Source organism: Myxocyprinus asiaticus, chromosome 25 (genome assembly GCF_019703515.2).
Source record: "Myxocyprinus asiaticus isolate MX2 ecotype Aquarium Trade chromosome 25, UBuf_Myxa_2, whole genome shotgun sequence".
Taxonomy (NCBI): Eukaryota; Metazoa; Chordata; class Actinopteri; order Cypriniformes; family Catostomidae; genus Myxocyprinus; species Myxocyprinus asiaticus.
This window is the reverse complement of record NC_059368.1, coordinates 44,544,394-44,560,586: the sequence shown is the minus strand read 5'-3', so window position 1 is coordinate 44,560,586 and position 16,193 is coordinate 44,544,394. Positions and strand designations below refer to the sequence as shown.

The following is a 16,193-nucleotide window of genomic DNA, read 5'->3' as shown; positions in this document are numbered from 1 at the left end:
TGCCTGACAAAATAGAAACATTTATAGTCTTTATCTAGCAACTTGTAAGCAATACACTTTTTTTATTTTTTTATTTTTTTTACACATTGGGTTCAAAAATCACGTTTGAGGTATGACTGCGTGTAATTTGTGTCGTAGAACAAAATGTCCTATAGAAAAAGTACAAACGTATAAAATGGCTCGAAAATGCTAATTTTCCTGGTTTGTGGACTACAGTCTGAACAGATTGACTTATATTTTGAAATGTCGCCTGACACGTGTCCTCCCTGAAGTGTCAGTATCTCCTTGTTGCTTTGAAGCGTCATTCCTCTTAGAAACGGGAATGCGGCGCTCGTCACGGTCAGAAGTTAAAAGATTAGTGCTTTTATTATCTAACCGACAGAAACTCAATCATGGCGAACGGTAAGTGTGTTTTACCTGGGCATACAATAACGAACTGTGATTTTCTGAACCAAAGAGCCAACACAAGGCTACAAAATAGTATTAAAGATAAAACGCTACGTATATTTATATTTGACCTCATAGTTTGAATGGCAAAACTCATTAAATACCAGTTTATTCAAATAAATTAATTATTACACATATTGTTTTATGAATATGTATCTAAACTAATGGAAATGTAATGTTCATGTCTGTCACTTTAAACTCTATGAAGTGTTTGACATATGAAAGGATGTTGTGATGATGTTTATCTTGTCTTAGAGTCAGTGGGTGTGCTGTTCAAGCTGTACTGCTTGACTGTGATGACTCTGGTTACTGCCACATACACTGTGGCTCTGAGATACACCAGGACTGTGACCTCTGACCTCTACTTCTCCACCACTGCAGTGTGCATCACTGAGATCATCAAACTGCTGCTCAGTCTGGTGATGCTGCTCAGGTGAGCCCACATCAGTCACAGGGAGCCTTATTTGTTCTTTGCCAGCAATGTTGTTCGACTGTGATTGTGTCATGCGTGCTGATCACCTGTTTTGTTGTCATGGTGATGCAGGGAAACAGGTGACCTCGGCAGGTGTAAAACTGCGCTGGTCAACCACATTTTCAAAAGTCCAAAGGAACTGCTCAAGCTGAGTGTACCGTCTGTGGTATATGCCATCCAAAACAACATGGCCTTCTTAGCCTTGAGCAACCTGGATGCTGCTGTCTTCCAGGTATGAAAACAATGAAAATGGATGCTCCGATCAATTTGCCACTGAAAAAAATGCGTGAGGCTCATTTAAGACTTCAGCATCACTATCATGTTACCGCAGGTGTGTGGGGAACACTGGGAGAATGTTGTAAGACAACTAACTGGATTTGGCAGTTACAGTGTGAGAGGTGTGGCGGATATGAAAAGCATGTGTAATAACACGGCTTACAACTTTATTAAATAGCTCCAGAGCAAACTGCATTAACACCTGTTCAGCGTGTTCCCCTCATTAAAGCTCCAGCAGAAACAAGTTTCATTAAATTATCCTTAATAAATGTAGTTATTTAACAAAATATATATTTTTAATTGTTTTCATTATGATTATAAAATTATGTATATATAATTTAAATATAACAATTCTACATACAATATTTAGATAATATAATTTGATTTATTAAATATGCTTGCAACACCAATATCAAGGGTTCGATTCCCAGAGAACACACAAATGGATAAAATGTATACATTGAATGCACTGGAAGTTGTTTGTATAAAAGTGTCTGCCAAATGTAAAAATTAATAATAAAATAATGATTAACAATAAACAATGAATAAATAAAAAAACATTTCACATAAGTTTAATTGCAATTATCTGTCGTAATGTAGAGAATATTTTGTGTAAGCCTACTTGTTTTAGAGGCTTATTGAAAAAGGCCATTGTAAAAATGAATATACAATATTCAGCAAAAACTAGGCAACACTTGTGGTTGTTTCAAGGAGCACAATACGACGATACTTGAACAAAAATGAACTGCATGGTCAAGTTGCCAGAAAGAAGCCTTTACTGCGCAAATGCCCGGTTTCAATATGCCCGACAACACCTTGACGCCTCACAGCTTCTGGCACACTGTAATTTGGAGTGACAAGACCAAAATAGAGCGACATGTTTGGAGAGGGGTCAACAAGTTTTGTGCTCCTTGAAACAACCACACCATCTTTTCCCAGAGCAGCCTGTATTTCTCCTGAGGTTACCTGTGGGTTTTTCTTTATATCCCGAACAATTCTTCTGGCAGTTGTGGCTGAAATCTTTCTTGGTCTACCTGACCTTGGCTTGGTATCAAGAGATCCCCAAATTTTCCACTTCTTAATAAGTGATTGAACAGTACTGACTGGCATTTTCAAGGCTTTGGATATCTTTTTATATCCTTTTCCATCTTTATAAAGTTCCATTACCTTGTTACACAGGTCTTTTGACAGTTCTGCTCCCCATGGCTCAGTATCTAGCCTGCTCAGTGCATCCACGTGACAGCTAACAAACTCATTGACTATTTATACACAGACACTAATTGCAATTTAGTTAAAAAGCCACAGGTGTGGGAAATTAACCTTTATTTGCCATTTAAACCTGTGTGTGTCACCTTGTGTGTCTGTAACAAGGCCAAACATTCAAGGGTATGTAAACTTTTGATCAGGGCCATTTGGGTGATTTCTGTTATCATTATGATTTAAAAAGGAGCCAAACAACTATGTGATAATAAATGGCTTCATATGATCACTATCCTTAAATAAAAGACAGTTTTTTTTGCATGATCAGTCATATTTTCAAAATCAATGCCAAAATTTCACAATTTCTGCCAGGGTATGCAAACTTTTGAGCACAACTGTATAGACTTATTAGTAGTGTTATTTAAAAGACTACTTGCCAAATAAATAAATAAATGCACATGAAATATTGATTTGAGTTTAAATCATTTTATTATCTTACTTGTAGAGATCGCACATTGATCCGAGAAGCAGGAAAGATGACTTGCAGTACCTGCATGAGCGGTCTGATACGTGGATGTGCGGTTGTTACTGAGAAATATCGGACCGCTAGATGGCACCATTGACCAATCAGAATCCAGTATTCCATAGAGCCGTGTAATAACAGTCAGTGCACTACGAACTAACAATGAACAATTGCATTTTTATTAACTAATATTAACTACGTTTAATAAATGCTGTAAAAAAATATTGTTCATTGTTTATTCATAGGGTAGTAACGGTTTATTGTGGGACGATATATTGCGGTTCAAAAATGTGATAATGCCCATCATTTTTTAAATATTTTTTTTAATTTGTTTTCATGCCTGTTCTATTCAAAACGCACAATGTCCTACGCCTACTTGACGTGGGCATGCAAATGGAAATCGCTTCATTGCACACTAGCAGCAGGTGTTGATGAGTTCAGCTGAAACTGATGTGGAGAACAAGCAATGATAAACATTGACCTTCATCTCATATAATCCGATTCTCAGGCTGACACACGCTTTGTAAGTGATTAACAGTCAGTGATCTGAATCTTCATGATAAATGAGCAATGGATGTTCGTGCTTCTTCAATTAACATCTATATGATTTAATATGTAACATCAATGAAAGCACACTATAATAATGCGTTTTAGCGTGAGGGATTGAATGTCCATCTGAGGCACGGGACTCATATGGTCTCATACAATCTGTACACCATATGTCTGTCTGTGTGTGTCAGGTGACGTATCAGTTGAAGATCCCCTGTACAGCCCTGTGTACGGTGCTGATGCTGAACCGCTCTCTGAGCAAACTGCAATGGTTCTCCGTCTTCATGCTGTGTGGAGGAGTCGCACTGGTGCAGTGGACCCCGCCAGAATCCACTAAAGTTCAGGTACGTCCACCTGCCCTCTTTATCTCACAATCTACTACAGAAATGAAACCGCTTTCTTGCCCCAGAGATGCATGTGGTTCTTCAACTTCAGGCACTTTTAGCCTTGTGAATTTCTGGAAGGTAACTGTAAAATCATTAAAAAAATAAAATAAACTTCACACTCTCACTAGTTTATTTCATTTGTCTACTAACAATGTCCAACAGTGTGTGTACATGCATCACAGGAGATTTATGTCATTCAGGTCATGAAAATTCATTTCCAGCGCATCTCAAATTCTATTTCTCGACTTCTTTGTCTTGCTTAAAGGGATAGTTCACCCAAAAATGAAAATTATCTCATCATTTACTCACCCTCATGATATCTCAGATGTGTATGACTTTCTTTCTTCAGCAGAACACATTTGAAGAAAAATGTCTGAGCTCAGTAAGTCCTTAAAATGCAAGTGGATGGTGATCTGACTTTTGAAGCTCAAAAAATCACAGACAGTCAGCATAAACGTAATCCATACGATTCAAGCTGTTAAATGAATATCTTCTAAAGCGATAGGATCATTTTGGTGTGAAAAAGATCAATATTTAAGTACTTTATAACTAACAAATTGCTTCCGGTCAGCAGCGGTATGCACGTGGGACATAATCGCATTGGCATTTGAAACAGGTGAGAACTGACGCACGTGTGTCACAGCCGGAAGATCAGCGCTGTTTATAAGTGAGGAGGAGGAACACTGTACAATAGCTTGGTTGGTTTTGGTTTAGATTTGTATTTATCTGTTTCTTTACTCACAATGGTGCATTTATGTGCTCATCCTGGATGTCTCAACCAAGTGGAGAATGTGAGATTACCTCTGTGTCATGGCAACACGAATACGTCACACGAGAGACCGCTTAAACTCCACCCTCTCGTGAAGCGTTGGATTATAGTTAAAAAGTACTTAAATATTGATCTTTTTTGCACCAAAAGTGATCATGTCTCTTTAGAAGACATTAATTTAACCGCTGGAGTCATATGGATGACATTTTTGCTGACTGCCTGTGATTTTATTTTCGAGCTTCAAAAGAGAAATCGCCATTCACTTGCATTTTATGGACCTACTGAGCTAAGATATATTTCTTCAAATTTGTTCTGCTGAAAAAAGAAAGTCATACACACCTGGGATATCATGAGGGTGAGTAAGTGATGAGAGAATTTTCATTTTTGGGTGAACTATCCCTTTATGCTAATTTCATAGATAACATTTTATGTGTCTTAAATCCACACAATTAAATCAGATTTTCACTGTTTTTGCATAATTGGCCAAAATTACAGCTTGATTAATAATAATCTTCTGTTCACAAGTGATAGTTCCTTTGTTTTTCTTTGTTTTGTCTCATATTTCATCTTAAGCATACTCTTCACTGACACGTTTGTCCACTTGGTTAACAAGTACACTAACTTTTGAACAAAACTTTTATCAGGTGCAAAACTATTTGGTGTGGTGGAAATGACACCACAACTGTGGGACAGTCTGGATTTCTGAACAATCGATAGAAATCATTTTCACACAATAAATATTGAAATGGTTTATTTTACTCTTTGTTTAGATGATCATAGTTGGTGTTGTGATGGTGGATGGTGGATGCTTATACCAATAACTAGAGAGCAGGTGGCTGATGATATACTGTATATACAGTGTGTGTGTGTATGTGTGTGTGTGTATATATATATATATATATATATATATATATATATATATATATATAATGGAATTTATAGATGATTTTCTTGAATAATGAAAATCTTTTTTTTTTTTTTTTTTTTAAACAGATATTGTAAATTATGCATTAGCTAGACTAAGGTAGATTTTGGAACTGACACAAAGGAGAGCGAACACCACTGTTCTGTCAACCAGTACCAGTAATCTCCAAATATCAATTTATTAGCCAGTCTGTAATTACTGAACGAAATGTTTTAATGTCTTATTTCACTTGAAACATGTACAATTCTAGATTGGAGCTTCGGTGTGAATTATTTTGTTTAAAACAACAGACACAATATAAATGTACAATATTGGTGATCAGCCATAACATAAAAGTAATAAATGGCCAAAACATCCATATCTGTGCATCATTACTGTTATTGTTTCACCTGTGACAAATTTTGTTTATTGTGATTCAGGTGGAACAGAACCCGTTCCTGGGCTTTGTGGCGATTGCGATCGCGGTCCTCTGCTCTGGGTTTGCAGGTATGATATTAACAGTGAGATGGTTTGATATTCTGTGTTTTATCAAAGACTCTATTTTTTTTTTTTTTTTTTTTTTTTTTTAGGTGTGTATTTTGAGAAGGTTCTGAAGAGTTCGGACACATCTCTGTGGCTCAGAAACATTCAGATGTACCTGTCAGGTATACTGGTGACCCTCATAGGTGTCTTTGTGACAGACAGGGCCAAAGTGTTGGAGAAAGGATTCTTCTTCGGATACACACCTTGGGTCTGCCTTGTAATCTGTGAGTTACCTTCCTGTCTTCTGGCATGGCTACTTCTGGATGACCTTATTTATTTCAAACACTGTGACTGGTGTCATGTAAATGTGGAAGTTTAGGCTTACTGAGCAAGAATGTGATGCCTTGAATGCATTTAAATGGGCCACACCTGATAGTGAAACCTACTCATTAGGGGCCAAGCACCGAAGGTGTTATGGCACCTATTGTATCTAACGTACTATATTATTATTATCATTCTTCCTCCCAATGGAAGTCTATGGCAGCGCATAGAACCGTACATAGGAAAATGATTAAATTTGGCACACTGATAGAGGTGGCCATGAATAGCCCCCATACTAAATTGGGGTCTCTAGGACATACTCTATAGAGCCACCACCATGTCAAAAATTCGCTTTTCTTTTGTGTGTATCTTTTGAACCGTTTGTTATAGAAACAAAATCAGTTTTGTCTGATTACTCTCCTCCTGATGATTAAAATGGATCACATACATTAAAACTTCTCCCATTACAAAAGACAAACATCTTCGTTTGTGTCATTTACCTTTAAGATACTTCAAACTTTGCCCAATTTTTCCAAACAAGGTCTCAAAATAATCTCCAGATCGAGCTGCACAGAAATGGAGCAAAATTTAGATTTTTGTCTTAGAAAAGTTACATCAGCGCAAAGTTTACGAGTTCGAAGTAAAACAGGATATGAGGCTGTATCTCAGCAATGCTTTGTCCTATTGAAACGAAACTTGGTATGCTTCATCAGGACCATGACCTGAAAGTGCAAAGTTTGGAGACAGCGCCACCTATTGGTCAAAAGATGGGAAAAATAGCCTTTTTTGCCCGTAACTTTTGACCTTGTGTCCTAAAATCATGAGCATTGTTGTCTCAGGACTCCTTGGCCATGAGAATTTCAACAATACCAATTTCTCCCATATCGACCATACTGTATCTCTGCCATACTGAATTTTATAAAAAAGTGATAAATATTTTGAAAACAATTGGTATGCTTCATCAACATCATGTCCTGAGGATACCTGAGCAGTTTGGAGACAGCGCCACAACATATTGTTTGAAAGATAACCCACACTTTTGTGCTATCTCCAAACTAAGGTTGTCTCTTTGCCACCTGTGAGCATGTCAGCTAAGTGGCTCAGTGTTGTTAGTGCACTGGATTGTAGATCAAAAGGTCCTGGGTTTGAATCCCCTCCCAGACAAGAATTACATTTGATTTTATATTGTATTGGAGGTCTTTGTTTTGTGCTTACTGAATAGTTGCAGGGCGTATCCCTGATCATTTCTGCATGCAGATATTATTTTTGGTTTTCTTAATATAATTGAGCTTCTGATATATACAGTACTGTGCAAAAGTCTTAGGCACATAAGATGTTTCACGAAAGCATTAGTCTTAAGATGGTTATTTATATCTTCAGTTTTGGTGTGTCATTAGGGAATATAAATGTTAGACTCCTTAACATTACTTTTGCAAATAGGAAAGATTAGAATAGAAGAACAGGCAGCCCTGCAACAGATGTCATGTCCCCCACAGAGTCCCCCACTGAACATCGAGTCAGTCTGGGATTACATGAAGAGACAGAAGCAACTGAGACAGCCTAAATAGATAGAAGAACTGTGGTGAATTCTCTAAGAAGATTGGAACATCCTATCTGCCAACAACCAAGACAAACTGTGTCCAGGTGTACCTAGGAGAATTGGTGCTGTTTTAAAGGCGTCAAGGTGGTCATACCGAATATTGATTTAGCTTTTTTTCTTTTTTTTTTTTTTTTATGTTTACTGGACTTTGTATGTGATAAATGAAAACTATTTATGTCATTATTTTTGAAGACATCCTCACTATGCAACATTTTTCACAAGTGCCTAAAACGTTTGCACAGCACTGTACATTTTGTTAAAACTGTATTTATATATTTTGAATGCATTGTTGAATTTAAAAGAAAATTGTTACACATCATCAACATTATTTCCTGAGGATACCTGGACTGTTTGGAGACAGTACCACGTCAACAAGATAACCCACACTTGTGTACTGTCTCTATAATCGGCATGTCTCTTTGCCATGGTTAAGCTATGTTGACTGAGTGACACTGTTTGTAAGGGTATTGGCGATAGTCCCAAGGGTTGTCGGTTCGATCCCCACCTCAGCAAGTCATGCATTAGAAAATTCTGTAGTTATGTAGATTGTTGTATTTTGTTTACTGAATGGTTGCTGGGATTTTTCCCAATCAATTGTGATTTTCATCCTTGTTGAAAAGTTGGATGAAAACAAAGTTGATTATGATGACTGCTACACTTGGCTGTGTTGCTCTAAGCTTGGTATGCCCCATTGGTGACTGACAAAGTTGTGGCTCTGTGGTACAGTGGATCATTCCAGTGGATTGATCTCTGAACTGTGGAATGGAAAGTCCTAGGCTTGAATCCGTCCTGGGGTGACTTGTCATGTGGTGTTTGCTTGTTATGTATATCATATGCACTCTATGTGCTGTTTAGTGTTGTGCAGTGGTTGCCATGTTTCTGCTTGGCCCCGTAGTTGCTGCTTGCAGCTATATTTCTTTATTATTACTGTTTTGTATATTTTAGAATAAAGTCATTAAAAATGTCAAAAAACACAAATGGAAGCAAGGGAATTATGTTGTTACTAAGATGTTAAACATCAAAACTATCTTAAATTTGAAGTTTTCCTCTAGTATTTATTCCTATTTATCAATTAAAGAAATGTGTATATACACTGATTATCCACAACATTAAAACCACTTGCCTATTTTTGTGTAAGTCCCGCTCGTGCCACCAAAACAGCGCCAACCCGCACAGGGTGATTATCTGCGTTACCGTAGACTTTGTCAGTTCAAACCAGTCTGGCCATTCTCTTTTGACCTCTCTCATCAACAAGGTGTTTCCATCTGCAGAACTGCCGCTCACTGGATGTTTTTTGTTTTTGGCACCATTCTGAGTAAATTCTAGAGACTGTTGTTCATGAAAATCCAAAGAGATCAGCAGTTACAGAAATACTCAAACCAGCCCGTCTAGCACCAACATGTCAAAATGTTGACAGAATTTACTCTAGAATTTACTCAGAATGGTGTGAGGGGCAGAAATGCCTTGTTGATGAGAGAGGCCAGACTGGTTTGAACTGACAAAGTCTACAGTAACTCAGATAACCACTCTCTACAATTGTGGTGAGAAGAATCATCTCAAAATGCTATTCTGAGATGCAGGTTGGTGCTGATTTGGCGGCACGAGGGGGATCTACACAATATTAGGCAAGTGGTTTTAATGTTGTGGCTGATCTGTGTGTGTGTGTGTGTGTGTATAGAAACGTCCTCTCACTTTCAACTGCTTTTATTTTCAGCAAACTTAACATGTGTAAATATTTGTATAAACATAAAAAGATTCAACAACAAAGACAAACTGAACAAGTTTCACAGACATGTGACTAACAGAAATGGAATAATGGGTCTCTGAATAAAGGGGGGGTCAAAATCAAAAGTAACAGTCAGTATCTGGTGTGGCCACCAGCCGCATTAAGTCCTGCAGTGCGCATCCTCCTCATGGACTGCACCAGATTTGCCAGTTCTTGCTGTGAGATGTTACCCCACTCTTCCACCAAGGCATTTGCAAGTTCCCGGACATTTCTGGGGGGAATGTCTAGCCCTCACCCTCCGATCCAACAGGTTCCAGACGTGCTCAATGGGATTGAGATCTGGGCTCTTCGCTGGCCATGGCAGAACACTGACATTCCTGTCTTGCAGGAAATCACGCACAGAACGAGCAGTATGGCTGGTGGCATTGTCATGCTGGAGGGTCATGTCAGGATGAGCCTGCAGGAAGGGTACCACATGAGGGAGGAGGATATCTTCCCTGTAAAGCACAGTCTTGAGATTGCCTGCAAAGCCCTCCACCTCCAAATCGATCCCGCTCCAGAGTACAGGCCTCGGTGTAACACTTATTCCTTTGGAGAGTTCGACCATCACCCCTGGTGAGACAAAACCACGACTTGTCAGTGAAGAGCACTTTTTGCCAGTCCTGTCTGGTCCAGCGAAGGTGGGTTTGTGCCCATAGGTGACATTGTTGCCGGTGATGTCTGGTAAGGACCTGCCTTACAACAGGCCTACAAGCCCTCAGTCCATCTTCTCTCAGCCTATTGCGGATAGTCTGAGCACTGATGGAGGGATTGTGCATTCCTGGAGTAACTTGGGCAGTTGTTGTTGCCATCCTGTACCTGTCCCGCAGGTGTGATATTCGGATGTACTGATCATGTGCAGGTGTTGTTACATGTGGTCTGCCACTGCGAGGACGATCAGCTGTCCTTCCTGTCTCCCTGTAGTGCAGTCTTGGGCATCTCACAGTACAGACATTGCAATTTATTGCCCTCTGGCCACATCTGCAGTCCTCATGCCTTCATGCAGCATGACTAAAGCACGTTCATGCAGATGAGCAGGGACCCTGGGCATCTTTCTATTGGTGTATTTCAGAGTCAGTAGAAAGGTCTCTTTAGTGTCCTAAGTTTTTATAACTGTGACCTTAATTGCCTACCGTCTGTAAGCTGTTAGTGTCTTAACGACCGTTCCACAGGTGCATGTTCATTAATTGTTTATGGTTAATTGAACAAGCATGGAACACATTGTTTAAACCCTTTACAATAAAGATCTGTAGTTATTTGGATTTTTACAAAATTATCTTTAAAATACAGTGTCCTGAAAAAGGGACGTTTCTTTTTTTGCTGAGTTTTAGTTATATATATATATATATATATATATATATATATATATATATATATATATATATATATATATATATATATATATACACACAATTTAATAAATTACAATTTAAGCTTTGTATAGAAATTCTTAAAATTCACAGCAAATCTATGTTTGTCTTCAAAACTAATTTAAAGCATTTAACCATAAGCAAATGTCAAATGTTTTCTTGACTGGTGATGATTATCAGTGGAAGCCTCAAGAATGCCATTGATGATTTTGTAAAGTTATTTAACAGGTTTGTTTGTCTGTTTTCTGGTTGTAGTTTTGGCGAGTGTGGGAGGAATGTACACATCAGTGGTGGTGAAATACACTGATAACATCATGAAGGGCTTCTCTGCAGCCGCTGCTATTGTGCTGTCCACCGTGGCCTCCGTCATTCTCTTCGGCCTGCAGATTAGTGAGTCCAGATTTCGGTCATTCATTTCTAGTTGGGTTACAGTAGCCTCGCTCGTGGGATTCTGGGCTACTGACATAATGGTTTCAGGCTCCATCCTAAATGCGAGTGACCCACTAACCACAAAAAGTTTTTACCATCATTGTGATCTTGAGCAATGTAATATTATTGCAGTAATTGACATCATCTCTGATACCTGGTTAACTCTGGTTAAAATAAAATGGACACATTTTAAGTTAGTTTGGAGTCTGTTTCATTTAACTTTCTGCTCTTTGCAGCGGTGACTTTCATGGCAGGAGCCTTGTTGGTGTGTGTGTCCATTTACCTGTACGGACTGCCAAAACAAGACACCAGCAATGTGCAGAGAGCTGATGCAGACACCACAAAACAGAAACTCATAGCAGTCTGACCAGCGATTGGTGGGAATCAGAGACCAATGAGCCACCAGTGTCAGCGCTTTGCCAAACGCCAGAGCAATTCCGGTATTTGTGCTTGATTCTAGAGCCAACACATCTTTGGACTCTTAACACGTTAAGACTCGCCCTGTTTACAGACGATGATCGTGGTTCACTGTTGGCCATAAAGTGCTCACACTAGACCACACCGAAGGAAAGCCTTTTGTTCTTTTATCTCTGCTTTTAAAGGAAGGGTGGGGTAGTTTTTTAAAATGTGAATGTCATCTTTTCTCTCTGTATAAAATCATTTACAGGTTTTTACGCTGCAGATTGTTAGACACTGAACACTGTTAAAGCCAAAACACATTCTGAATGTACATGAATATATGAGGCCTCATATAAGAAGAACTTTGTCTTGCCAATTTTATTTGCATAAGTGTTTTTAAATATTTACATAAGGTGAACGTAAAGAGGATCCACGCTGTTTCCTGGGTGTCTGGGGAGCCATGCTAGTAAAATAACTTCCACTAATTTGATTACAGTGCAAAGAAAATGTTGACTCCTGGGGTTGGGGTATGCCTCTCTGTATGTATTTATAAGGCATTGCTTAATTTTGCTAATCGTATCCACTGACCTGATTAAACATGTTGTGATGGTGGACACATTCTGAATTAGATTTTTGAGTGAATGCAAGCTCTCTGCAGGTAAACAGCAGAATGATGAAGCTTCTCAAGGGGCGGTTTGTGGATCAGAGGCCTGTCTCACAAAGATTGTTTCAGTGGCCACCCTGGGAAATTTGAGTTTAGTTTGAGCAAACTCTGGTTTATCGGTCTGAAGAAGGCAGGTCAGTTTTTCCCTGTGTTTAATGAAGTAACTTACGCTGCATGGCTAACCTACTCCGGAGCTGGGTTTGTTCTGGGTTACAGATTGCAAATTGACAAGTGACATCTCTGACACAATAAGGACTTACACTTACTGAGCACTTTATTAGGTACACCTACATATTCATGCGATTTTCTAATCAGCCAATCGTGTGGCAGCAGTGCAGTGTGTAAAATCACGGAGATACGGGTCAGGAGCTTCAGTTAATGTTCACATCAGCCACCAGAATGGGGAAAAAGGATTGATGATGAGAAAGGAGAATGGCCAGACTGGTTCCAGCTGAAAAAAGGCTACGGTAACTCAGATAACCCCTCTGTACAATTGTAGTAACCAGAATAGCATCTCAGAATGAACAACATGTCAAACCTTGAGGCGGCTGGGCTACAACAGCAGAAGACCACGTTGGGTTCCACTTCTGTCAGCCAAGAACAGAAAACTGATGCTGCAGCGACCACTGGACAAAAATATAGCCTGGTCTGATGAATCTCAATTTCTGCTGAGGCACACAGATGGTAGGGTCAGAATTTGGCACCGACAGCATGAATCCATGGATTCAACCTGCCTTGTGTCAACAGTCCAGGCTGGTGGCGGTGGTGTAATGGTGTGGGGAATGTTTTCTTGGCACACTTTGGACCTGTTAATCAATCATCTCTTGAATGCCACAGCCTATTTGAGTATTGTTGCTGACCATATGCATCCCTTCTTGGCCATGATTGACCCATCTTCTAATGGCAACTTCCAGCATGATAATACACCATGTCACAAAGCAAAAGTCGTCTTAAACTGGTTTTCATGAGCATGACAATGAGTTCACTGTTCTTCAGTGGCCTTCCAGTGGCCAACCCGATCTGAATCTAATCAAACACCTTTGGGATGTGGTACAACGGAAGATTCGCAGCATGAATGTGCAGCTGACAAATCTGCAAAAATTGCGTGTTGCAATCATGTCAACATGGACCAGAATCTCATCCATGCCATGAAAAATTTAGGCTGTTTTGAGAGCAAAGGGAGGCCCTACCCAGCATTAGTATAGTGTTCCTAATAAAGTGCTCAGTGAGTGTATATACTGGTTAAAATTATATTGTAGGCTTTTTAATTTTAAATGAATATAAAATCTTTTACATTTTAAATTAATATATACATTTTTAGGTTTTTAAAATGAACAAGCCTGTTCATTTTCATTGTGAATCTATCAGCTATAAATTTAATTACAAGTTATAGTCAGTTTGTTTTTTTTCCTAGCATCTGAAACTTCTTAGCGGCAGCAGCTGTGTTTTTTCTTAATGCTTAAATTCTTAATATTTTTATAATGATCTCTTGATCATCAGAAGTAAATCACACTAAATGTCTTGCATGAAGTAAATTGTTCTGACTCTCTCCCAGCTTCACCCATTGGCTGTTCGTGGCAAATGTCACTCATTCATGTGCACACGCGCTTCAGGATTAATCATGAACTCAGGATCAAACTTTGAGTTGACAGAGAATGTTTGTAGTGAGCGACTGGAGATCGCTGAACCCCATCTAAACCAGTTTGGCTCTATCTGCTTATTTCAACCTTAAACTTACTCTGAAACTCTGACTTTGTTCAGCTAGGTTTTTGAAATAGGCATCTCACGTTGTTAGGATACAGCAAATTAAAAGGCTAATCAACTTTTTAAAAGGGTGGCAAAAATGCTCAAATCTTTTGTTATTGCTGTCAAAGTCTTGGGTGTCCAATCAAAGTTTGCAACAAAGACTACTTTAAATATGGGTTAAAGCTAAGGTAAACCTGGCTTGTGTCGAGACAAGCCTGATTTTTTTTTTTTTTTTTTTTTTTATATTAATAAATTACAATATCATAACATGAATGAATTTTAATGTCTTATTTTGGGGGACATTTTTTTTACTTTTGTACGACATATTATTTTGGTACTGTGTTGATCACTACTTGATGTCCAATGTTAAATCTGAGTCCTGAAGCAAAACCAGTTACGTTTTACTGGCTCGAGTTTAATTTGTGTTTCGTTAGTGGCTTGAAAGTGCAAGTTTTCATGTTATGCTCTGCCATACTAACTTTACTGTTACTGAGTGCATCTTATGGCACTGGCACTATTAGCAGTATTATTAATGACATATAGTTCTTCACCAGGACCATTTCATACATGCAGAAGATGCCAAGCCAAAACTTTATATGGTTTTAAACACCATTATTGGTCTTTTTTGGACATACAAATGTAAGGGGCCGCCCACTGGTCCAATGGCGGCATCCAATGGCGTGACTGAAGGTCTCCTGCGTGTTCTGTTTTTTCGTGCTCATTAAGTTTATTTTGTTCCAATTAAATAATTATATTATTTGATTTATGATCCCTGTTTATTTTATCTGACTCCAATTATAAAAGTTTCCAAGGATATATTAATGTTCCAATTTTAATTATTATTTTTAAATTTGGTTTAACATTTGATCATCGTATTTAACTCTATTTTATATTGTACTTGTTCATTCGGATTCCTGTCGCTTAGAGAGTCTCGCGTCGGCCGTGTACGCTGATCTCATGGTCACAAATACGCCAGTATTGGTCATTAAAACAGTAATTGACTAAATACTAATTAGTTGGCTGCTCATGCTTGCCTTTTTATATAAAAGTATTTTGTTTAGTCCCCTTAGATAGTAAACACTTAATTAGAGTAACATTATTTCTACCCAGAGGTTATGACCACTAAATTTACAAAGGTAGACCAACAATACATAAGTTAAAATAGCTTTATATGATCATGCCATAGTTTCCTATGTACCCTTAGCTAGAAAATATTACAATAACCAGAGGTTTAGACTTCATGCTATTTAGGCTTGGCCGACAACTTCATGTTGTCCTAAACAGAAATTCCATAATGAGCCTGTACACTCTAAGTACACTAGAAGTAATGCCAATTTGTTAGTCGGAGCTCTAAAGTCTCAGTCGGTGTGCCCCATGCTCCACTCAGAACTGAGCTTTAGTCCGCTACTAACCTGGTTCTACTAAAGACAATAATTTCAGAATAAATCAGAATAAACTCAAATGTAAAAATTTATTTACCAGGTAAAATAATACATTCATCAATTCCAATTAGACAATAATAAGTCAAATGTAGACATTTTATCAAAACATAAGAAATTCAAGTTGCATTTACCTGGTAACTACACACAATGTGTTCTGTGTGGGTCATCTGGCTACAGAAACCCTGATTCCTTTGTCATCTCTCCTTAAATACCAAACGATTCTATTGTTATTTCAGATGTGTGTGTTTGATGTTATTCAGGATTTGGTTTTACAATTTAGGAGGTTGCAAGCAAGCTCTTTGAAGCTTGCATTTATGTTTACAAAGAATGCACCTAATCTGTATACAGCATCTGGTCTCTGTGAGAGATCTGGGAGGGGTCATGCCCCTGATAGAATACAGTATTTTACTAAGTTCTTAAATCTTACTTTGTGATTTGACTTCGGTAA

General features: G+C 38.4%; 1 protein-coding gene across 1 annotated transcript; it reads left to right on the top strand.

Annotated features, from left to right (window-relative positions):
- Positions 1–267: 267 nt before the first annotated feature.
- On the top strand, positions 268–14,556 carry LOC127415858 (CMP-sialic acid transporter-like). Its single transcript, XM_051654860.1, has 8 exons — positions 268–402; positions 703–880; positions 992–1,151; positions 3,659–3,811; positions 5,967–6,033; positions 6,117–6,293; positions 11,321–11,455; positions 11,731–14,556. The coding sequence occupies exons 1-8, from the start codon at positions 393–395 to the stop codon at positions 11,859–11,861; spliced, it is 1,011 nt and encodes a 336-aa protein (XP_051510820.1). The 5' UTR covers positions 268–392; the 3' UTR covers positions 11,862–14,556.
- Positions 14,557–16,193: the final 1,637 nt, after the last annotated feature.